Source organism: Ambystoma mexicanum, chromosome 2q, assembly GCF_040938575.1.
Source record: "Ambystoma mexicanum isolate Mex_15411 chromosome 2q, UKY_AmexF1_1, whole genome shotgun sequence".
Taxonomy (NCBI): domain Eukaryota; kingdom Metazoa; phylum Chordata; class Amphibia; order Caudata; family Ambystomatidae; genus Ambystoma; species Ambystoma mexicanum.
This window is the reverse complement of record NC_090924.1, coordinates 233,105,284-233,129,945: the sequence shown is the minus strand read 5'-3', so window position 1 is coordinate 233,129,945 and position 24,662 is coordinate 233,105,284. Positions and strand designations below refer to the sequence as shown.

Here is a 24,662-nt window from a genome sequence, read left to right as displayed (position 1 = left end):
TGGATGAGAGGCCTCCCCATCACAGAAAACAACCCCCCAGCTACACAGAATTCCTAACAGATTTAAGGCAAGTACATACCCAAGCCAACACAGTAGTTCATCAATGAAGAGGATTTTGCAGCAGGACTACTTCAGGATCTGCAGCCAAAAATCTGGTCAGTGGATTTCTTGTCGCCGTGACTGAAAACAGGACCTTGGAAGGGACTTTGCAGCAGGGATCGATGAAAGCTCTAGGCAAGGTTTCCCTCGTGGCTAAATGCGGTTCTGCGGATTTGGCGCCTTTTAAAGGAGCACAGAAGAAGACAGAAAATCATGGTTCAATTCTCGTCATTACAAAGGTCCAGCACTCTGTTGAGGGGACTTTTTGGGCTCTATTTGTGTCTCTGGAGATCCAACAGGATGCCCACGAAGTTTCAGCGAGATTCGGAAGACCATGCACCACACAGCGGCTCAACGTCCCGGGGTATTGCAGTAACCCAAGGTCGCAGCAACGCATGGGATGGCTCAAAATGCAAGTCTTCTTGAGTCAGTGGGTCTCGCAAGGCTCTGGGTGGGGGTCGTCGTTTCGGTGTCCCCAGGTTGATTGGAATGAAGGGCTACAGCAGGCTCCTGTTACAGAGCAGGCTCTCCGGTAGCTGGGAATAATTTCAGCCGCTTCTCCATCATCCTCTTCGGTTACGGTTCCAGTGGTGGACTACTTTTCAGCTACCAGGTTCGCAGTATTTATCAGGAATTACAACACAACCTCTGCATTCTCTCCCCACAATTTACAAGAATGGCCCATCTGGTTGTCCAATCAGGACAGCCAGCCCCCCACTGGGAGTTGTCCCCATTCAGGCAAGGTGGAAGACAAAGGGCTGTGGAGTTTTGGACTCCTCCCTCAGACAGACTGGAGCCTGGAAGAAGGGGGGTGTGGGGCTTGGGGCGGGTCCAGGGGATTCCCGCCAAATATAAAAAAAAAATTTAAAAAAAAAAAAATCACACAAAGGAATTTCCCACCCTGGATGTCAGGGGAAGGAACAAGAAACAACAAGCCACTAAAATAGCTAATAAAGAGGACAGGGGCCAGTTTGGTAAAATGGGCACCCTTAGATGCCTTCACTGCAGCTGTGAACACAGCCGCGGTAAAGGTGCACCAAATTAATACAAGCTATCACTGCCACCTGCCATTGAAGGTAAGCTTGTCCCTGTAACAGAATTTTTACAGTTTTAATGTGAAAGGGGATACATTGCATCTCCCCAGCACTCCACATAAGGTGGAGTGTGCTGGCTTCAGAGAATAAAATGTAAAAGGGATAGAAAGATCCTTTCTGCCCTTGGGAACTGTAGTTCTCTCAAGTTTAGCAAAAGAAAGTTAAAAGGGGAGCCCCTATGGCAACCGAGCAACAACAGGCACTTGCTGCCAATAAGTTGTTAAAGAATATAACTTTAAAAAGACACTATAGAGAGTCAAAATAATTACACCCATAAAAAGAGTAAAAGATTCTGCGAGTGTGGAAAAAGGTTCCCACACAGAGGTATTGAGGTAAAATATCCCGCTAGTAAAGCAAAAAAGTTCTGGGGTTGATCCAGGTCAGGAAGATTTACCAGTTCTGAGAAAATATTCCCCAACAACTTTTAGTACCACTCTGTTTTTATGAAAGACAGTTTGAGGAGGCTTGCTGGATAAAGCCTGTAGCTCACTCACCCTTCGGGCTGATGTAATTGCCACTAAGAATACAGTTTTCAGAGTTAGAAGTCTTTTTTTTTCAACAACACTTTGTTTTTTATATAAACATTAATAGCAAAAGTAACAATGCTTCACAATCAGCAGAAAAAGTGAAATTTACTAAAGGACTAGAGCATCATAGACAATACAGCTCAAACAAGGAATCAACCTTAGTGAAGCATAACCAGCAAGATAACCACAACCAAACAAGACAGGACAAACAAACAAGAATGCAGAGGCTCAAAAGGAGCTCCCATTAAGTAGTTTAAACACCAAGTTGAGATCCCAGAGTGGGACGTGGAATGGGGTCTGAGGATAAACGTTAGTTAATCCCTTTAAGAATTGTACTAATCGATGAATTTTAAAGTAGGAGACTTCGTTGAAGTGCGCTTGAAAATAGAAAGTGCTGCTAGGTATCCCCTCATGGTACCAATCTTGAGCCCAAGATGTAATAGAAAAGATAACACCATTGATGTATTAAGTGAGAAAGGGTCAACATCCTCATCTCTGCACCAGCTGCAGAACGTATTCCAGTGGCATAAAAAAGTGGTTTCTGGCATTCTGGACGAAAGCAAAACCTCCATTACGTCGTCCAGAGGGGAATTGGGGGGGAGAGAGAAAGAAAAAGAGAGAACGAGAAAGAGAGAAAGAGAAAGAGAGAGACCTCTCTTTGTGGAAGAGAAATCAGAGGGCAGATGGACATGTCCAGAAGGTCCGGTTACCACGTCCTACCGGCCCAGTCTGGGGCAATTAGGACCATGGATTTCTTGAACCTGCTCAACCTCCCAATTACGTGAGGAATCATGGGGACTGGAGGAAACTCGTACAGGAGTGGAAATTCCCAGTCCACCACAAATGGGTCTCCTAGGGATCCTCTTGGAGGAAATTCCCTTGAGCAGTACAGTTCACACTTCCAGTTGGCACTGGTCGCAAACAGGGGTTCCCCAAAGGGTGATGAGCTCTTGAAGGACTTCCTGAGCTAGTTCCCACTCAGAGACTGTGCTCTGCCTGCTCAGAGCGTCCGTCATGTTGTTCTCTCCAGATAGGTGAGCCGACGATGGAGAGATTGCTTCTTGTATTGCCCAATTGCCTTGGAAGTTTGCAGCTTCTCCAAATTCTCAATAACTTTATTTCCAAATAAATGCGTGCCGTCAAAGGGCATGTTGAGAAGTCTGGATTGTAAGTCTGGGGCAAATCCTGACTTTCGCAACCAAGCAAATCTGCGGATCACTGTACTAGCCACCATAGCTCTGCAAATGCTGTTAACAGAGTCGAGACCAGTCTGGAGGGATTTGTACATAGCGTCTTTCCCATTCCTGACAATGTTAAGTAAACAGTCTCGTTCCTCCCTCTCGGGGATATGGTCAGACGCCATAGAAATGCACTCTCAAAGAGTGTAAATCTCACTAGCGTGCACGTAGCATCAGCAGATTTTAAGGCCATACTGTTGGCCGAGAAAACCTTTTTGGCGATGGCATCATAATGTTTATCTCTATCCTGCGGTATCGTGGGATAGGCATTTTGACTACCTGAGGAGGTGGCTGCTTGCACTCCCAGGCTTTCTGGTGTAGGGTGCTTTGAGAGGTACAAATGATCAGAACTAGGGGCTCTGTATTTGGCTGTTAGTTTTTTTTATTTACAGCCGGGATAACCTCAGGCGTTTCCCCCTTCATTCTTGATTTTTCACTGTGCAGACTGTGCCGGTAGACAGGTATTTGCCTTGCGAGAGTTGGAGTGGCGACAGCCTGGAAAAATCTACAGAGGGGTAGGTTAGGAGGGCGATGAGGAATACGTTGGAGGAACATCCAATCGAAAGAACGTTACCAGTTGGTAAGTAACTTGTTCTTCGAGTGGATTGTGTCCTCCAACATTCCTCATCGATAGACTCCCAAAGCAGTAAGGATAATTTTAATGGAGGAGTGATAAGATTTTCCTTTTTTTCGATATCTTTAGATGGCTGAGTATAGGACTGCTCTACCAAAATTCAGCTCCTTAGATTGGGAAGCATCTAGGCTGTAGAACTTTGAAAAATTATGCCGCGATGACCAAGTCGCTGCTTCACAAATGGACATTATAGGAACACCTCTTTGTAGGGCTGTAGACGAAGCGATGCCCCTGGTGGAATGAGCCCTTATACCTTCTGGTGGGTCTTTTCCCGCCGGTCTGTAGCATTCTGAAATGCAAAGCACAATCAAACGTGATATTGTTTGTTTTGTTACTGACTAACCCAATCTTTTTCCTGTGTAGCCAATAAACAGTTGGCTGTCCACTCTAAGCCTAGAAAGCCTAGAGATATAAAAGCTTAAAGCTCTTTTTGGATCCAATCTGTGTAATCTTTCCTCCTCCTTACTAGGATGAGGTGGAGGATAGAATGCGTGCAACACAATTTTATGATTTAAATGAAACTCAGATCCCACTTTTGGTAAAAATGAGGGTTTATCCCTCAACACAACTCTGTCCTTATGGAACACAGTTTAGGGTGGCCCAGAAGACAGTGCCTGCAATTCGCTCACTCTTCTTGCAGATGTTAAAGCAACTAGGAAAGCAGTTTTCCATGTCAGTAATCTTAATGGACAAGTTTTCAAAGGCTCAAAAGGAGCACACATTAAGAATTTTAGGACCAAATTGAGATCCCAAATTGGCACTTGAAATGGGTGAGGAGGAAATACATTGAGTCCTTTTAAGAATTGTACTATCAAAGGAATTTTGAAGTAGGAGCATTCTTCCAACGAGACCTTGAAGATGGAAAGCGCTGCAAGATAATCTTTAATGGTTCCAACATTCAGACCTCTATGTGTTAGGGTCAAAAGGAAGGACAGTACCTCCGGAATAGAACATAGAAAAGGATCGACATTCTTTTCTCTGCACCAGTTGCAAAACTTTTTCCAGCGGAAACGGTATAGAGTCTTTGTTGCTGGCCTTCTTGCCGAAAGTAACACCTCCATGACGTCATCTGGAAAGTTCCAATCCTTGTATCTCAGCCTTTCAGATACAAAGCGTGAAGGTTGAGCGTTTTGACCTCTGGATGGAGAACCTGACCCTCCATTTGAGAGAGAAGGTTCTCTCTCTGAGGAAGACGTACTGGGGTGACAGATGGACATGTCTAGAAGGTCTGAGTACCACGTTCTCCTGGCCCAATCCGGGGCAATTAGGAGCATGCATCTCCCGAAGCGTCTCAGTCTCGCGATGACTTGAGGAATGACGGGAATCGGAGGGAACGCATACAATAGTGGGAAATTCCACTTCACCACGAACATGTCCCCCTGGGCTCCTCTCGGGGGAAATTCCCTTGAGCAATACCCTTCGCACTTCCGGTTGACTCCGGTCGCAAATAGGTCCACTTGAGGGGTTCCCCAAAGGACGAAGATCTCTTGAATGACTTCCTGAGCCAGTTTCCATTTGTGGGACACCGTGCTCTGCCTGCTCAGAGCATCTGCCGTCATATTCTCTTTCCCGACTAGGTGAACTGCTGTTAAAGAGATTCCTTCTTGAATTGCCCAATACCAGAGTTGCATTGCCTCTCTGCACAGAGGTAGTGACCCCTACACCTGTTTAGGTAATGCATGGCCACTGTGTTGTCCGTCATTATCAGGACATTCTTCTCTCTCACAGATGGCAGGAAAGCCTTCAGCGCTAGTCTGATTGCTCTCAGCTCCAGAAGGTTGATGTGTAGTTTGGACTCCGATGGAGACCAACGACCGCTGATTGTAAGATCGTTGGCATGAGCTCCCCACCCCTTGAGTGAGGCGTCCGTCATAACTGATCTCCGGCAATGGTTGCCAAAAGGTTTCTCCTTTCAGGATATTCTCTGAACAAGTCCACCATAGAAGATCTTGACGAATCTTGTTCGAAATCTGGAGAAGATCCGTCATTCGACCTGAGAACTGGGACCATTGAGTCTTTAGGGTCCATTGAAGGGATCTCATTCTCAGACGTGCCTCTGGCACCAGAAAGATGCAGGATGCCATGAGGCCGAGCAACCTTAAGAAGTCGTAGGCCTGAAGATTTTGGGCGTTTTGGAAACCATCTGAAAAATGTCTTGAGCCCTCGACCTGGGAGGCGAGATCTTTTATCAGGGATGTGTCTAACACAGCTCCTATATATTGGAGCCGTTGAAGTGTCATTTGTGACTTCTTGAAATTGAGGGAGAAGCCCAGACTGTGGAGGAAATGGCAGGTGACTTTCAGGTGATCCAGTGCTTGTTCGGCAGAGCGTGCTCTGATCAACCAATCGTCCAGATAGCGGTAGACATGAATCCCCCTTCTCCTGAGGTGCGCTGCCACTACTACCATCAATTTGGTGAAGACCCTCTGGACGGAGGTCAATCCGAATGGTAGGACTCAAAACTGATAATGTGAGTCGCCAACCACGAACCTCAGGTATTTTCTGTGCTTGAGATGAATCGGCACATGAAAATAAGCATTCTGGAGGTCCAATGACACCAACCAGTCCTGAAGTTGAAAGGTCTGAAGGATCTGAGAAAGGGTAACCATCTTGCACTTGTCCTTCCTGAGGAACTTGTTTGAGTTTCTTAAGTCCAGGATGGGTCTCAGTCGTCCGTCCTTTTTGGGGATCAAAAAATACGGGGAGTACCATCCCATGTTCCTCTCTGCTGCAGGTACCGGTTCTATAGCACCTTTCTCCAGCAGGGTTAGAACTTCCTGCTGTAGGAGCGGGTCCGAAAACTTCAAAGGCTGTCTCCCTGGTGGATTGCTTTGAGGTTGCGTTAGAAAAAGAAGGCAGTAACCTTGGGCTATTATTTCTAGAGCCCAAACATCTGAAGTAATGGCTCGCCATTCTTACAGATGCTGTGACAGCCTGCCTCCTACAGGTGTTTTGTGATGCAAGTCCTCAAAGTGGCTTTTTGGCGGTTGCTGCAGCCGCTGATGGCAAAGAGGCTGTACCAGGAGTTGGCTTTGCACGTTTTGCTCGTCCACCGCGAGTGGCCTTTCTTTGTCCCCTTTGACTGACCATTCCTCTCGTTCTTCCATATGAGGAGTAGTAACGATAGGATCGTCCCCTCCAAGACTGACTTGTCGCACGAAAAGGCTGAGGTTGCCTAATAACGACTTGGCAGCTGCCTTTGAGGTCTGCAACCTCTCAAGGCTCACGTCAGCCTTGCTGCCAAAAAGGTGAGACCCGTCAAAGGACATGTTCAGAAGACGGTTCTGTACGTCTGGTGCAAAACCCGACTTCGGTAACCATGCAAATCTACGCATTGCCGTGCTAGTGGCCATGGAACTGCCCACACTATCAACAGTGTCCAAACCAGATTCAAGGGATTCCTGCATAGCTTCCTTTCCATCTCTAACAATGGCTATGAATCCTTCCTTTTCTTCCCATTCTGGTATGTGCTCCGTCGCCATTGCAATGCATTCCCACAGAGTGTACGAAAACTTTGCCAAGGCACATGTGGAGTTGGCTGATTTTAATGCCATGCTCCCAGCTGAAAATACCTTCCGTGCCCAGCCATCCACACGCTTATCGTCCCTGTCTGTAGGGATAGACGGGTACGCAAGTTTGTTAGAAGCTGTGGCTGCCTGTATGACCAAACTTTCGGGAATGGGTTGTTTAGACAGATAGCCGGGGTCGCTACTGGCAGGGCGGTATTTTGAAGCAAGGGATTTAGTCATTGGAGGAATAGAATCCGGAGTCTCCCAATTTTTGACCACCCTATTTTGTAAGGCCACATGAAAAGGTAGAATTGGGTCTTCAGTAGGACCATGGTCCAGTATGTCTGTAAGATCATCTTGGACAAATTGGGCTGTAGGTCTGGCCCAACCCAAACCTACTACTTTAGTCATTAACTGACGGTATGATGGATTAACATGTTCACCTGGCTCTGGTCTACCAAATTCATTTTCTGGGGACGTGTCAATACCACTTGCATTGTGCAATTATTCAACCAGATCCTTCATCCTGCTTTCCTCTGAAATCAGGCATTCAGGAACATTTGGAGTACCAAATTCAAGCCCAAAAGGTACATTCTCCTCATCAGATTTTTCTTGTTCCTCAAAAATTGAGGTCAAGGATTTGAAAAACTCCTTCCTAGGTAGAGGTTTGAAAACCATCTCTGGAGGAGGTAGAGGAGGAGTGCTAATGGCTCCTGAATGCAACATAGGTGTTTTAGCCTTTTCTTTCTCTCTTCCTAGCTCATCTTGTCGAGCTGGAAGTTTCGGCATTGAGGGCTTCGACGTCGACAAAGGCGTCGATAATGTTGACGCAGTACAAGACTTCAATGGCATCAGCTTCGAGGGCGTCAAGGCACTCTTCGAAGACTTGCCCTTCGAGGTATGTTCTGTCTCGGACGCTGCCCGTGACCTTGAGCGGTCGACTCGACTCGAGCGATCTTTTTCGCTCGGCGTCCTAAAAGGTTCTCTATCCTTCCTCCTTCGATCACCTGGGCTCAAGGGTGCGCGAGTGTCGGAGCGATAACGCTCCCGGCCGGCTTCCGAGGAAGGCGCGGACCAAGGCTTTGCCTTCTCGAACACCTTCATCATTTTCACTCTTCGGATGATGAATGTTTTGTGGGACATTTCATCCTTTTTGGGGATTCGTCCGAAGACGAAGTGGAGGGGGACCTGTGGTGTCGTTTCTTCGTCGAAGACGCGCGATGGGAATCGCTTCGGGATCTGGACCGATTCATCTTGCGTCGAGGAGATTTCTCCTCACGGGACTTCGACTCGACGCTAGAAGCTTTTCGGTCGGATTTACGACCTACCTGCAGTTTTCCCCTCCTCTCTTGCAAGGCTTTCCCAGTCATCGCCTGACACTTCATACAGGCCTCCATGTCGTGGCCTTCTCCAAGGCACCATAAACACTCAGTGCGGATCGGTGATCGACATTTTTGAGCCGCACGACTTGCACTTTTTGAAACCCGATTTCGGGGTCGTGGTCGGCGTCGATGACAGAAATATTTCGCTTTCTTCACAGAACTCGAGCCGCGCCGAATCTCCGAAGCAATGTACACTGTGGAAAAACGGAACTGAGGCCAACGGGCGCCACACGTACTACTTATACACCCGATGATGTCACCCGATGATGTCACCCGATGACGTCACCCTCGACGGAGGCCTTCGAGGGACCATCAACTCAACGACATCGACGCACGGCCTCGACAAATTAGTTGATGGTTTCGACAATAGCGTTGATGGCTTTGACGATAGCGTTGATCGTTTCAATGATTGTGTCGAAGGGATTGCCACATGTGGCACCGACAAGGTAGTCACTCGAAGCGTCGAAGGTTTCTCCATCGGTATCGGCGCCGACGGTGTCGAAGATTCACTTTTCAGACCTGTAATGGAGGTTTCCTTCAACGTCGTTTTTTTAGACTGAGGAGGCTTTCTCTCGACTTGAAGGATGCCATCGCTCTTGAGGAGATTCAGCGGCCAGGTCCGAATACGCGCAGCTCTTGTGCTTCTGAGGTCTTTCTACCGGAGCATTGCCTCTAGATGTTGTCGAGGGGGGCAAGGCCGCGTTCTCGAACACTTTTAGCATACAGAGTCTAAAATACTCCCACTGAGATGGGGTACTAGATTTGGACAGACAAACTACCCATCCAGGTGAATGGGGCGACCAGGTGGACGGCCACCTATGGCGCTTCTTTTCCATGCCTCAAAGTTTAGTTTCTTTATTTGCATAGCGCGCCAAGCCCTGAGACATCTGGCTGCATATCTTACATAAACATTTGTTATAGCATTACAGGGTGAAAAATGTGCATACCTAAAATTGAGAGAAACAAAATAGAGATACAAAAGAAGATATACAAATTATACAATATTACATACTGAGTAGTAGATGCAATAGTTTATATGAAGTGCAGTACAGTAGGGAGATAACGAATGGATAGCGAGGTTATCCAAGTTATCCAAGTCTCTTGCTCGAAGAGCCAGTTTTTCAAATTTTACCTGAAGGAAAAGTAAGACGGTACAGTTCTAAGAGTTTGAGGTAGGGTGTTCCACAGTTGGGCTGCTAGCATTGGGATGCTGTTGTCTCCAGTTCTTTGTAGTTTGAATTTAGGGATTATAAGACGGTGTGCTTGAGCAGATCTGGTAGGGGGTGCAAAGTAATTCAGGTATCTTGGTATTAGGTTCGCAAGACATTTATGTGTGACAGGATTTTGAAAGCGATTCTTTGGTTGACAGGGAGCCAATTCAGGTTTCGTCTGGATGCAGAGATGTGGTGAGATCTGGAGATCTTCAGTGCTGCTCTGATAGCGTTGTTTTGTATTACTTGCATCTTTTTTATGTTCCTTTGGTTGGTACCCAAGTAAAGAGCGTTGCAGTAGTTCGGTTTTGATAGGACTAATGCTCTAGATATAGAGATGCAATTTGTGGTGGTTAGAAATGGTCTGCAGGCCATAATTAATTTTCAGGTGTAGGCCGTAGAGGACGCAGTCGCATTAATTTGTCTCGTTAATGTGAGTGCGGGATCCATGTAAATACCTAATGTTTTCACATCCTTAGACACCTTTATGATGTTACCATCAATATTGAAGGCTTTAAATTGACCATCTAATCTGTTGACTTTTGTTTGATATCCTAGAAGGAGTAACTCTCTCTTATAATCATTAAGGCAGAGTCCATATCTAGCCATCTAGGCGTGTATGATGAGGTAGATGTCATTTATTGTTTTAGATTCTGTTGCGTATTTGGGCGTCATCCGCATAATTAGTATAGGCGACACCCAAAGAGTCAAGATCATCAAACAAGGGCTTTGTGAACACATAGTAGGGGGCACAGGATCCTTGGGGGACTCCGCAGGTGACTGGGGCTGGTTCAGCTGAGGCGGACGGTGCAAAGACCCTCAGACCTGTTGAGGAAAGATTGGATCCAAGTATTGACTTTGTCAGAGAAGTGTGCAGCTGAGGTTAGATGGCTGCAAAGGACTTTGTGATTTACTAAGTTGAATGCAGCCGACAAGTCTAATAGTAGGAGGAGTGCAAGTTTGCCTTTGTCTTTTAAATCTGCAATTTGTGTCTTGAGGTCAATCGGGTCCGTTTCCGTACCATGATTGGGTCTAAAGCCCGATTGCCTGAGACCTAGAAGGTTGTTTATGTCGAGGTGTTCTTAAATCTGCAGATTAGCTGCTCTATCCAGAATCTTCAATAGAAAACGGAACAGTGGTGATCGGTCTGTAGTTAGTGGGGATACTTGGGTCTAGAGTAGGCTTTTTTAGTAGTGGTAGGACCTATGCATCTTTTCAATTGTTGGGTACTGTGCTTTTATTGAATAAGTGATGTGAGAAAGGGAGCCAATTCTTGGCTGACTCTTTGAGAATAGGAGCCGGACAGATGTCCCTGACATCTTAAAGGTTTTAGTTTATTGATTATGTCCTTGACTTCTTGGATAGAGAGGGGAGAGAAGTTAAAGGGTTTGTAGATATTCGTGTCAGAAGTCGATAGGGTAGGTAGCGTTTTGTCAGGCAAGAGACTCAGTTTTTTTAATTCTATTTTATCTTTTAGCATAGTTACTTTGTCCAATAATGCTTTCTGGATATTAGTACACCAGGTGATATCTTTGGTACAAGTGTCTGGCGCTGCCACAGGGGTTTCCAACTCCGGGTATATTGAAGAGCTCTTTGGTACTCGATTTGGCTTTAGTAATGCGGTCGTTGTAGGTGTTTTTCTTTGCCTGGTATACAGCCTCTTTGTATATGAGGGCTGCTATTAAGAATGTATCTTTGTTAGGGGCTATAGGGAGACTCTTCCACAGAGCTTCAGCGTTTCTTTTGATTTTACGTAACGATCTGAGGTACGGAGTGAACCACGAGTTAAAAGGTGAACAAGGTTTAAGAGGTGCTATGATGTTTATGGCATTGAGTAGAGAATGGTTGTATAGGTCAACTAGGACCGTAGGGTCATAGTGTGAGGTGGTGGTGTTTATGATTGGCTGCAACAATGGTAGGAGTTTCTCAACTGTAATGTTGCGATTATTCCTTGTGTGTATAGGAGGCGAGAGGTTCATATGATTAGGTTGAGTACCTTCCTTAATGGTGAATGTGATAAGGTGATGATCCGACCGGCACATGGAGTGTTTGAGAGGATGGTTATGTCGCAGTTAAAGTCAGCCAACCAGTTTACAGTCCTTCCTTTGTTATGCGTCAGCTCATTGACGCAGTGTAGAAAACCTAGTTCTAAGATTGTATTGGCGAGGGCTTGCGCATTAAGATCTTTAGGGTCATTGTAGCCTAGATTCAGATCACCCATAAGTATAATTTGGGAACTGGACTTAGTATTAGATGCAAGGAGAAGCGTGAGGCTTTCCTCGAAGGTAGTTAGCGGCCCCGGAGGTCTGTAAATGAGGTGAATGGTAATAGTTTTGGATGCAGTGATAGGTAGTTTAATGGATAGTAATTCAGCTGAAGGAATGGATTGATTAGATATAAGCCTAAGGCCTAGGGTGGTTTTGAAGATCAAGGCAACATCCCCGCCTTTGGCTAAATTGGAGTCTCTATCAAGGCGGATGATGGAATCTGGAACAGCAAGTGACAATGAATGTCCTGCCGCCGCATGGAGCCAAGTCTCTGAAATAGCTAAGAAGTCCCAGTCCTGGGAGGTTATACGGTCGGCAAAATCTAATGCAAGAGCAGGAAAGGAACTGGCATTGGTGAGAGCGCCCTTGAGCTGGGTGGGGGAAACCTGCTTGCATTTAGAGTGTGCAAAATTATCTATAAATGACGTGACAATGTTAGCATGATGTTTGGTAGTGTCAGCTATTTTGGTTGTATGTATGTACTTGGGTGAGGGACAGTCTGTCAGGAGTCTGGAGCCTAATCTTAAATTTCTATTTTTCTGTGAGCACGGTTGGTTCGGAGTGGGTTGTGTAGCAAATTGTTTAAACCACTGGGCTGGTGTGACTGGACAGAGATTACTTAACATGGATATGGTTGAGTTTGGAGTACTGTTCGGCGGCACAGTGGTAGAAATGATGATGGTGGGATGCTATCTGATGAAGGTAATCTGTGTAACATAACTACAGAAATTAGTGGATTCCTAGGCAGCACATTAGGGTAATTATTAAGAAGCAGCATGTTAATCCTAGCATCGGAGGCCATGATGGTCAGGCGCAGTGAGCCAAGCAGCAGCAGAAGGTAAGACAGGAAAACAATAAATATAGGCTTCGCTAATTGCAGTATTAGTGTTTATCAGTTTAGGATACAGTTAATAGATCTGGTGCACAGGCTATCCACGTCATCTATAAACAAGGGTGCAGTTAGCACATCTGAGGCACAGTCAGTCTAGATGCAGATATCCAGTAATCATGGTGTGATTAATACATCAGGGGCACAGTCTAAATACAAGTATCCATTAATCGGGGTGCAGTTAACAAAACAGTGGCACAATCTAGATGTAAATAACAATTAATCAAAATGCAATTGATTTAAAGGGGTGTGAGCTAGATGCACTTGGATGCAAGTATTGACATAGTTCGAGCCAACGTTCGGTTATTAGCACAGGGCAATGACATCATGTAGGTGTCAGCGGTGCATGTCGGATGGGCATCCACAGTGGGTGATGATGTTACACTGTGATATAGTTGCAAAGCAGTGAGTTGGGCACATCACGTCACTATGAAGTAGTAGCACACTCTGTGGTATCAGGGAAGGCTTTGGCAGTAGGTCGCTCTACACCTTAGAGACCCACAGCAAATTTGCTGGATTTTGAGGACTTGAATTTTTAACCTGGAGAGCGAGAGACCCTTTTTTCCCCCCACTCTCTCATATAATGTAATGCGATTTTGAACACTGTTTCTTTTTGTTGTTGAGTCTGAGACTCCATAGGCATCATCTTTTACAGGCACAGGGAAGTCTCTTAGAATTCCCAAAGGCTTAAATACCTTCTCTTGGATAAACTACTGTTTCCAAGAGCAGTAAAGTGAAATTAACTTTACTTAAATGTGTAACTTTCTAGACCCAGCACACACTATCTTACAATAGGGTGCTAGAGGAGTTACTTAATATCCCCTTTGTCTAGCTTCTCATGTAACATTTTTATGTTACCATTTCCTTGATGAATGGCTGGTGGCAGTGGTTTACTTTTAACTACAGTGGTGTGCATTTACCACGGACTGCGTTCACAGCTGCAGTAAATTACCCAAAAGCTGCCATTTTGTCAAAATGGCCCCGGTTTTCTTTTTTCGCCATTTCTTTGTGGAAAGGTCCTTCTCTGTGCGCCAAACCATGTTTGGTCCCTTTGTTCGTTTTGTCTTTGGCGAGATTCACGAGTGAAGCCCGCCTCTGGCTCCAGGGTGTCTGGCGAGGGGCAGGCAGCAAGGGAGGTGCCCGAAACTCCCTGTGCTTAGTCTCCTACGAGACAGGCATGCACTCTTAGGTGATTGGCCAGCTGGCTGTCCGGAAAGGACTGTCCCACCATGCTGGGTGACTGACAGCTAGGCTGGAATGAATGGGAGAAACCTGCATAAAAGGCAAGGCTTTTTGGCTTCGAAGGCACAGTCGACCACTGGACGAAGGAATCCGAAGAAGAACTTGGAAGAGACGCCTGCTGCAACTCCTGAACCTTTGGTTTGCCCGGTGAAGCACTGCTGCTGTGCTGAAACTCCAAATTCGTATCGACAGAAAAGCCCCTGAAAGGACAGCTTCTACCTTTGAGTTGCTGGGACCAATCAACTCCAAAGTAAGCCACCTGGACATCCTCTCGGAGCTGGTTGAATTTCCACTGCAGTCCCTGGTGGAACCGAAAAACCAGGGAGAGGAACACGAGATCGTGTGCGTTGCTTTTAAGCTGGCCAAGAGCTCCAGGAAGATCCTCCGGACTCCCAGGAAGCAGGACTGACCGAGCCTGACCCCCCTCAACAGAGTGCAGGACCCCAGATGCAAGGAAAGCCCATCTCAACAGCCAGGAACCCCAGTGTTGCTATTTGCGGTAGACACGAGCAACTGAAACACAGAACAGCCACTTGTTTGAAGAATGCCGGTTGCAGTCCGTGACCGTCCCATTGCAGTGCAGGCGTCCCCAGATGTCCTCCCTCTTGTCCCCTCGACTGAGGCCCAGGAACAACTGGATTTGCAGAGCTGCACAGGAACATAAGCCATCTGCTGCACTTTTTCTTCAACGTAAAGGTACTGTACAGTCTAAGAGATTTTACCTCTTGTTGTCTAACCGTACTTGTCCTCACTGGAGACTTGCCTTGGTAGCATCCGTAGAGTTGCTATTAGCTTCTTTACCTCACAAGACTAATCAGCTTGCGGCCCTACTTTGATTTCTTCTATTCTACAAAGACCTTTTTAAACATTGTGAAATACTTTTTACTTACCTGCAAGACGTTCTTCAGTTCACCTTGACTTTTGATAATGAGTTTATTTGAATCCTTGTCACTGTAAATCTCTGTGCAACTCCCCTACAGCTCACAATGACATCTCTTGAGAGGAGCCTGGCTGCTCAACATGCTACCAACAGGTGTAGTACAGACTTATTCCAAAGGTTGGGTTCCTATTGCCAGGAGGTCAGTGTTGTTGTAGTGCACCTAAAGGGTACTGCATACAATCTTACCTAACAAGAAGCGCAGTGTTAAAGAGTTACTTTGACACTGTACAGATGGCCAGAGGGAACGAGGGGCTTACCTTCATGAATAGCGCTTTAGGCGGTTCGGGGCTCCACGCATCACAGTGGTACAAACGGGGACTAACAGGGCCTTCAGTCTGGGCTTTAGGTGGGAGGTCAGGATTCGCCTGCCGGCTCCTTGATTGGACAGCTAAAGGCACACGCTGTCCAATCAAATTTGCAGGCAACTTTCAAGTAGCTTTCACATAACTTAACACTCTGGTGTTAAATGCGGCAGCCATTTTAAAGCGAATCTCATCCTCGAAGTTCAATGGGAGTACTCAAAGAATGTGCTGGGGAGTGGTGCAAACCACTTCTCGAACGGGAACATTTAGACCTCTTTCGACGAGAAGTTGATCTCGACTTGTCTGATGTTTTACGTTTAGATGGAGTAGAGGGGGATTTTTTAGGCTTACCTGCCACCAACTTCCCTCTATGCTGTCTCAAGGCTTTGGCCGTCATCGACAGGCAGTCCTCGCACTCCGAACATGGATGATTCAACCCTAACCACCACAGGCAGATCCTGTGCGGGTCCGTCACGGACATCTTTGCACCGCAGTCACTGCACTTCTTGAAGCCGGATTGAGGAGTTAGACAACGCCGATGACAAAGCCATATCGAGTAGGAAACTCGAAGTGAAGAAGATGAATCTTTGAAGAAAATTCGAAGAAGTTCTGTCAGTAACTAGGCGTTACGTAACCAAAGCTGTGAACCGTGGAAAAATGGAACTTCGGCCAAGGGGTGCTGCGCGTGCTTGATATACCTGCAGTGACGTCGACATCTAGACGGAAGCCTCCGGGGGACATTGACTCGACCAGGCATCGATGCACAGCACCCTCTGCTGAAAAGAAAATTCAGAGGCTGCAAGTTGGAGATTGGGAAATATCAAAGATAAGGAATACGTAGGAAGACACGATGCATTCAAAACAATATTCTGTGAGCCATTAAAGTGCAAGTAGAATGTTATGCCTTTTAATGGCTGACTTCCTCCTTACCTCACTCAGCAAAAAGTCAGAATATACAAGTCTACACGCTTGCAATATCCAAGTCTTCCTGCCTACCCTCTGCCTCATCAATAATTCACTTTTCATCTGTCTGTAGTTCCCCCTTTTGCCCTCCTGCTTCAATATTCCCGGTACCGCTAGGCCTTCCCTGCGCTGCTCATTCTTAAATGCTGGTCTTGATACCCCTGGTACCATTTGTCACCCGGTGGACAAACCGCTGTGTCAAGAAACTGTTAAGTGGTAACAAGTGTGGTATGAAATGATGATTTATGTTTACAATCAAAAGTAGACATTACAAAACAATAGAAAACTAACACTCAAGGGTAACTAACAAATGTCTTGAAGTTTGGTATGCATGGGGTCACAAGCTGTGATGGGTAAGTCAGATTTCATCACACATCTCCTGGAAGTTCAGTTTCAGTGGTACATTCAAATTAAATCTCAAATACAAATATGATTACACCCTTACAGTACATTTAAAGGGGAGATAGAGATGTTGTGTAATGTACAAATTTAAACGTGTCAGTCTTCTCAAAGTAGAAAGAAAATTAGGTCATTTAGAAACGATTCTAGTTTTATCCGCTTGGACAAAGCATCTGAGATCCCCCTAAGCAGGCTAGCAAAATGTGGCACCCGCATTATAGAGTGAGGGAGCTGAATAAATAATGGAACCTTCAGGTAGCACAATTACCAAAAACATATGTAATATAACCTATTTATGTAGAGATTCTTTCTGAGAAGGGAACTACAAACTCAAAATAACTGCAGTAGAATCTGTAGCAAACCGTATGCAACAAGATACAGATGATCTTGATTATCAGCAAGAAGGTTTGCAAAGTTTCAGAAATGCTAAAGAAACTTGTACATACCCAACACAAGTAGTAAACTGAGCACAACACTATAGAACTGAAACTCTTATTTAAGTCAAAAGGTCCTTCAAAGAAACAAGACCCAGACTATCATGCAAAAAAAAAAAAAACAAGAACACAACTAGTACTCATGCACTTCAATTGAAAAGGTTTGTGTTTCCGGTATTGGTACAATTATAAAGCTATTAGTGAAGAAAAAAAAAGTCGTACCTTGTTTACTATCTGAAGACAATATTTTTGCTGTTCCAAAATCGGTTATTTGAATATGCATTTCTTCATTTAGTAAAATATTCTCAGGTTTCAGATCCCTAAAAGGATGAATGCGGAATGCAAATATTGAAATACGTCATGCTCCCAAAATATGCAAAAAGATGTCTACCTAAACAGGTTATGTCCTTCGAATCAGATATTCGATTCCGTAAACACAATATGTTTTACAGTTTTGATGAGCACTGTGAAACACTTCATACTAGGTGGACCAGGAAAGCGGGGTGGGGTATTTATTCAATTAAATATCTGGTAAAAGGAAAGAAGGTTGAATTAACTGTTCTTTTTTCAACTAATACTGATCCATTGAACCAAAATAAAAAATATTTCAAAATATAATTCAAGGCCTACGTTGGACAAAAATTACAATGGAGAAGGGCACCCAGACAGACTGTGGTCCCCTAGTCTCCATCGTTTCTTCAAATAAGTGGTGAGGAAAGTACAAGAAATCAAACTGCAATGACGCAAGGTTACTTGTAAAAACCCTTAGTGATTAAAAGACAAGTATATAAATAATGAATGGTATGCAACATTCAATGTTCTACTTCCACCATATAAGAATTAACCACAATCTGAATTAACTACAATGTGCAGAGCCTGCCATCGCAGGGCCAAACTCAGCCTTTCATCCTTCCAAGGTCGATAAATGAGCACCACACACCATGGGTAATAAGCAGCGCTCACATATCTGAGGGTTCGTAGTGCTGTATAAATGCTACATTATTATTATTATTACAAAATCAAGTTTAAATTAAGGGTGGAAGACACCGACAATCAGATCCAGTGGCCCAACAAGTTAGTTCAGATTACTACCCACTACAAACACCGGACATTTCTGACCAGAAACAATAATACATGTAACTGTGATGCTCTGTGTTGAGGAAGATATTTGCTAGCAGCCTGAAAAGACCAAAATCAAAAGATGCCACCATCTTAGAAGATTGTGATAACATACTGAGTTTTACGGAGATTTATCGGTTGAATGCTTAATTCCCTTCTCCTAGTGAGACCCCCAGGACATTGTGCTGGACTTTTGGACATTTTTCTTGTTCTTCAGAATGAAGGGAACCTTTTTCCCCTCATTCAATCTTTCTGGCTAAGATCATGGGATCCCTGTTCTTTATGCTTTACTTTATTTGCTTTCCGCCCTATCTGGTTAAAGACATCTGTGTTTCAGTTTTGGAGCACAAAGCCCCCTATGTGCAATGTTGTTGGGAGTCCTTGGGACTCTGCTTTTTATATTATTTTATATTTCTTGTGAACTATTGTTCAAGATTAGAGGGATACTTATTATCCTTCTTTGCCTTTTTCCTTATGAGAAATCACCACACACTACTGAGTAACCCCTTTCCTTCAGCTCCTGTGATAATTATGTTACACTAACAACCCTATAGTTATGGCTGGTGGCAGTGGACTTCTACCGACTTTGGTGCTATTTTCCACTGGAGGCTGTATTCACAGCTGCGGCTATCACATGAGGGTTACGTTTGTTCCAAACTGGTGGTTCCATTAGTTTTTCGCCATTTCTTGTGGGGTTGTCCTTTCTTGGCACTTCTCATGCTGGAAAGCGGGTTGGGGGGCGGGGGGGTCCTGATTTGAATTGTGTCTTCAGCTGAATCCTTTGTGTAGCCCGATGAGGCTCCAGTGTGTGTGAGGACAGGAAGCAGGGAAGATACCGAAACTCTGCTATCCTTTGTCTTCCGGAGTGCCTGAAAGGAACAAGTTCCCACTGGGAGGATAGCAGTCCAGAATGGACAGTCACCCACCCCTTTCTGTAAACTGCAGGGAGAGTTTGCAGAGGATGAGTGAAATCTTGATAAAAGATGAGGTTACCAAAGCAGAAGGTAAGTCGACCAGTGTAACAGAGGATCAGAAGACTACCAGAGACACCTGCAGACCCTTTCAGTAACCGCAAAGAGACCACTGCCGCCCTGAACCTGTTTTTGAAACGACAAAGGAGTTCCGAAGAGGATGACTCATTCCCTTTGGCTGGTGGGACCAACTAGCTGACCTGCAGAACGAGCCATTCCCTGATATGCTGTGAACGTCTTGGGCTGCAAACCGACAATACCAGGGGAACTCCGACCCAATTGCAGTGCATCGTCTTCCCGTGAACGAACCCTTCCAGAACTTTGGTGAGCTCCAGTTGGACTTCCAGAGACAAGATCCCCCTCCTCAAAGTCCTGTCAAAGTGCAGAACCAAAGAATCGAGGCAGATTGACTGGGCAGTAACCATTCATCCTTGGCGCTTGTAAAAAGGTGCCAAAACTGCAGACCGACATGGGAGTACAAAGAATTCCTAGTCAAGAGTCCTTTCGTTCGGCTGCTGCTGTGACATCGCTTCTAGAGGCCCTCCTTTCGTCACCATGACCAAGGAACAGGAGCCCGGGGCCACCGCTGTTGAACTGTGAAAGAATCCAGCTGCATTTTCTTCATCACTCCACAGATACTCTGGGGATTACCTAAAGCCATGTTGTCGCTCCTGTGATACTGGAGTCCCGACTCCGGTGATCAATCATACCCTTCGCCCAGGCCTAATGCTTGTCTGCCTATAGGGCATCCTTTCCAAGGTCCCTGATAACATTTTGACTAACAAAAGCATTCTACGGACTGGAAATGTATCTGCTGCTGTGGCTTACCTACATTCCCTTCAAACTGACTCTTAAGTACACTTAACTAGTTAGGGATGGGCCGCTAAAGCCTTGTGGCCTATAAAAAGTATAAGTCTAGGGAAGTATTGAATTGCTATTGCTGGTGCTCAATAACCCTTCTGATTCCTACAACAGAACATTTTCTGAGTTATTTACCAATAAACTGTGTTCATGAACTGTGCATTTCATTATTAGTGGTTTACTCACCTGAAGTATTGCTGTTTTATATTGTGTTGATAAGTTTAAACAGTACTTGCTTAGCTGAAAATAACTGCCCTGTGTATATAAAATACATGTCTATTTTACTATAACTACAAGTGTGTGAGAGTTTCTTTGGGCCTATGAATTTACTGAGTTCCTTGTACCTACCTCCTCCTAAGGTAAGCCTGGCTGCTCTACCATTCTCCCAAACCTTTGAGTAGTACTGCCTTATATTAAGAGCTGGGGCCTGTATACTAAAGGTTATTTTTATAGAGTTTCACCTGTTGGTAGACTTTAGGAAAACACTCCCAACACCGAGTGACTGTCTGCCTATGTGAGTTTGTAATGTTCAGATGAAAACTAAAACTTCAAAGACTACACAATATCTGCTGCAGTGAGTCACTGCCAAGGTGTGGGGCATTCCCAGCAGGTCATTGTCAGGGCCCCAATTACTGGCTCAAGCAAAACTAGGCACTTACTGAAGTCCCCGAGTGTTACACAAAGTTTGAATGCAGTACCCTCTGGGAACACTACAAACAACTATGACTACAGGTATAGGCAACCCAACCTTTGGTATAAGCTTGTACTACACAGTTTTCGTAGAGTGTTGAGCAGCCAGGCTGATCTCAAGAGGGGAAACGTGAGCTGTAGTGGAGTTACACAAAGTTTCACAAATATAGGTATTCAAATAAACTCTTACACTCAAGGTTTCTTGCATAAACAAGTAATTTATTTATCAGTCAGTTATAAAGCCTTCTTCAGAAGTGAGCAATAGAATAGTAACACACAAATATACTTCAATACTGTACACTTGGAGTTTCTGAATCAGACAAGGCCCTTTTGGGATGGCCCACAGACACAAACTACACCCACAGGTGACTTCAGTAACAAGGGTGCTGGGGACATTCATATCTTACTGTTGACATGCAGAATACTCTTAATAAGTTGGTAAAAGGAAAAGGTTATTAGAACACAAGAAATTACAAATATTCATAAGCAGGGCAAACACTTTCAGATAGCACTTAGAAATGTCATTCAATTCAATAGGCTAAGCCAAAGTCAATAGGCAAAAGCCTTTGTATAGGATAAGGCACTTCAGGTAATGAATTGGAAAAGTCTTTGCACAAGCTCTTAGGAGTCTTTGATAAAAAGAAGAATCAAATGTAGGGCCACAAGCGGATTAGACTTGAGAGGTGCAGAAGTTACAAGCACTTCCACAGTAAGAGGTAAGTTCTGTTAGACTTGTTTTATAGTACCTTGGTAAAGAAGAAAAGATGAAGCTGAAGACTTCTGTTCCTGGGCCTCAGTCGTGGGGACAAGAGGGAGTATGTCGGGGGAATCCTGCACTGGCACTGTCAAAACTGGCAACCGGCAAACTTTACTTTCAGTGGCAATTTCGCGTTTCAGCTTCTTGCGGTACAGCAAATAGCAATAAGCGCGGTTCCGGTTTGTCAAGGTGGACTTTCCTCACATGTGAGGTCCCGCACTCGACAGAGGGGTCAGGCTTGGTCAGTCCTGCTTCGTGGGAGTCCGGAGGATCTTCCAAAAGCTTTAAGCCAGTTTACAAGCAACACACACAATCTGTTGTCCCTCTCCCTGGCTCTATGGTTTCCTGCAGCAACTCTGAGGAAATTCAACCAGCTCTGAGATGGGTGTCCAGGTGAGTTACTTGGGAGTTGATTGGTCCCACCGACTCAAAAGGGAGAAGTCGTCCTTACAGGGCTTCTCTGTCGATGCAAACTTGGCAAGTAGTCACTGCAGCAGGGCTTCAACTGGGAGTTACAGCAGGCATCCTCTTCAAGCTCTTCTTCGGTTCCTTCGTGCAGTGGGCGACTGAGCCTTCCAAGCCAAAAGACTCGCCTTTTATTCAGTTCTCTCCCATTCATTCCAGCCTAGCTGTCACTCAACCAGCAGGGTGGCTGTCCTTGCCGGACAGTCAGCCAGCCAATCACCACAGAGTGCATTTGGGTCTCCTATGAGACTAAGCACAGGGAGTTTTGGGCACCTCCCTCACTTCCTGCCTACCCCAGACACTCAGGAGCCAGAGGCGGGTTTCACTCCTGAAGCCCGCCAAAGGTGAACGAACAAAAAGACCAAATCTGGTTTGGCGAGCAGAGAAACTCTCTAGAAGGACCTTTCTACAAAGACCTGGCAAAAAAAGAACCGAGCACCATTTTAGCAAAGATGGCTGGATGCCATTTTGAAAAAGGCTCCCGCGGTTAACGTTACCGGGTCCGCGAACGGTTGCGGTAAATGCAAACCATGGCAGTTCAAAACGAAACCACTGCCACCAGCCAGTCAATTGAGGAAAAGGTAACATAAACAAAATTTACATGAGCATTTTGACACAGGGGATACTAAGCAAACCCTCCAGCACTCTATTGTAAGATAGGGTGTGCTGGGTCTAGCAAGTACAATGCGAAGTAAAGTCAATGTCACTTTACTGCTCTTGGAAACAGTACTTGATTCCTGAGAAAGTATTTAAATCGTGGGAAATCTGGAAGACTTCCCTGTGGCACTGCACTGAAGGTGCTTGGTGACAATTGTAAAAGATGATGCCTATGGAGTTGGTTAGACCCCATAAACAAAAAGAAACGCAGTGTATAAAATCACATTAAAAAAACACGAGAGTGTGGGATAAAAGGGTCACACTATGTCGAGGTAAAAAAATCAAGTCCTCAAAATAGAGCAAAGTTGCTGGGGATCTCTAAGGTGGAGGGAATTAACACATTTCTGAGAATTCTACCCAACACCCAGTGCCATTAACGGCCTATAATGCTCCTGCCCAAAGGAGGTGGGATGTTAGGAAAGATTTTCTCTTTTGTGCCTTCCCTATTGACATCAATGGGACACCCTTCTTTTTTAACCTGTCCAGACTTATTTTGAAGGGAAGTAAAGCCCTCAGTCAGCTTCACTTCCCTTGCCTTTTTATCACTGCTATGAAGAAACGGACTAGTCCCCAAGACTGCCAATACTGAGAAACTGTTTCCCTTTTGGAATTCCTGTATTTTGGCAATTGCACACAGCACCTTACAGTGCAGTGCAATGGGGATACCCAACTTTTGATCTTTTGGTTACTTTTTTTTTTATAAGTGCCTAAAACAAGCTGGTGTCAGCACCAACATTTGTACAGGTAATGTATTTTACTTGTGCACTTTTTGCATTTCCTGCAAATGGCTACTTAGGGTGGCTACTAGCACCTGTTAAAATGGATTTCTAAACTCTGACCTGGTGGACAGATGTTTAGGAGGCCACCCTAGTTTAGTGGAACTGGGGAACCTTCTGGACAAACCAGACCAATCTATGGTAGCTTGGCAGGCAGTCAAGCCTAAGTCATAGGAAGGGCGAGAGTGATCGGAAGCCCACAATGAGCACACGCAGTAACACTCCACAGAATACTCTGTGACCAGTGTATATCAAAAATACATTTATTATAGGCCTTAGAACTAAACATGAATAAACCACAGTAATAATAAACAGTTACCACATACCCCATAACCTATTTACCATACATACAAATGTGTTTCGCCTAATGCGGATAAGGGTGAGAACAAAGCTACAACCTGTAACAGAAGAGGTAAGCTAACACACATATCACATTAGGCAGTTCTTCAGAGTCAATCCCTAACTTATGCAGTCCAACCATACAAGTGCAGAGCCTTGTGCTCAAAAGTACAGCAGTGCGTTAACGTGTGGTTCGTGTGCAAGAGCGAAAGCGTGTGTTGGGAAGAATATTCATTTATGTACCAATTCCCTTTAACCTTTGAGACCCCCAGCTCTTTTGCTGGACTTCGGTCTTGTGATTTTCCCTAATGAGCGAGTGGGACATTTCTCACTCCCTCATGTACTTTTCCTAACAGGATTTTTTTGTTTTACGGAGTCTGACAAACTCCACAGGTATCTGCTTTTTGTATATCGACACACAGCACCTTAGGCCCAGTGCCACTAAGAAGTCCCTTGGACTTCTCTAAATGTTCAAATACATTTTCTTGTGTGAACTACCGTTCCCAAGAATAGTAAGCTGATGCCGGTCTTACTTACCGTTCTCTTTGTGGAACCAGCACACACCACCCTATGTGGAGCGCTGGGGGGTTACTTGTTAATTCCTATCCCACTTCTCAGGTCACATTTTTTGTTACACTTACTTTAAATGGCTGGTGGCATTGGTTTACTTTTACTACCAGTGTGCATTCTTACCGCAAGCTGAACCCTCAGCTGCAGTACAGCACCCATGGGTGTCCATTTTCCCAAAATGGCCCCCGTCTTCTTTTTTCGCCATTTTCTGTTTGTTAGTTTCTTCTGGGCTTTTACTCTGTTAGTTGAAACTGGTTCGAGCCCTTTGTGTGTTTTGACTTTGGCGGGCTTCAGCCCTGAAGCCCGCCCAGGCTCCAGTGTGTCTGG

The 24,662-nt window shown here is 45.1% G+C and overlaps 1 protein-coding gene across 1 annotated transcript in view; it reads right to left on the bottom strand.

Moving 5' to 3' along the window:
- The window catches only part of PDPK1 (3-phosphoinositide dependent protein kinase 1), a 1,145,521-nt gene that overhangs the window by 826,130 nt on the left and 294,729 nt on the right, over nt 1-24,662 (bottom strand). The window contains exon 6 of the mRNA XM_069647190.1: nt 17,353-17,450. Within this exon, the coding sequence (XP_069503291.1) occupies nt 17,353-17,450 (98 nt within the window). The remainder of the gene's footprint in view (nt 1-17,352; nt 17,451-24,662) is intronic.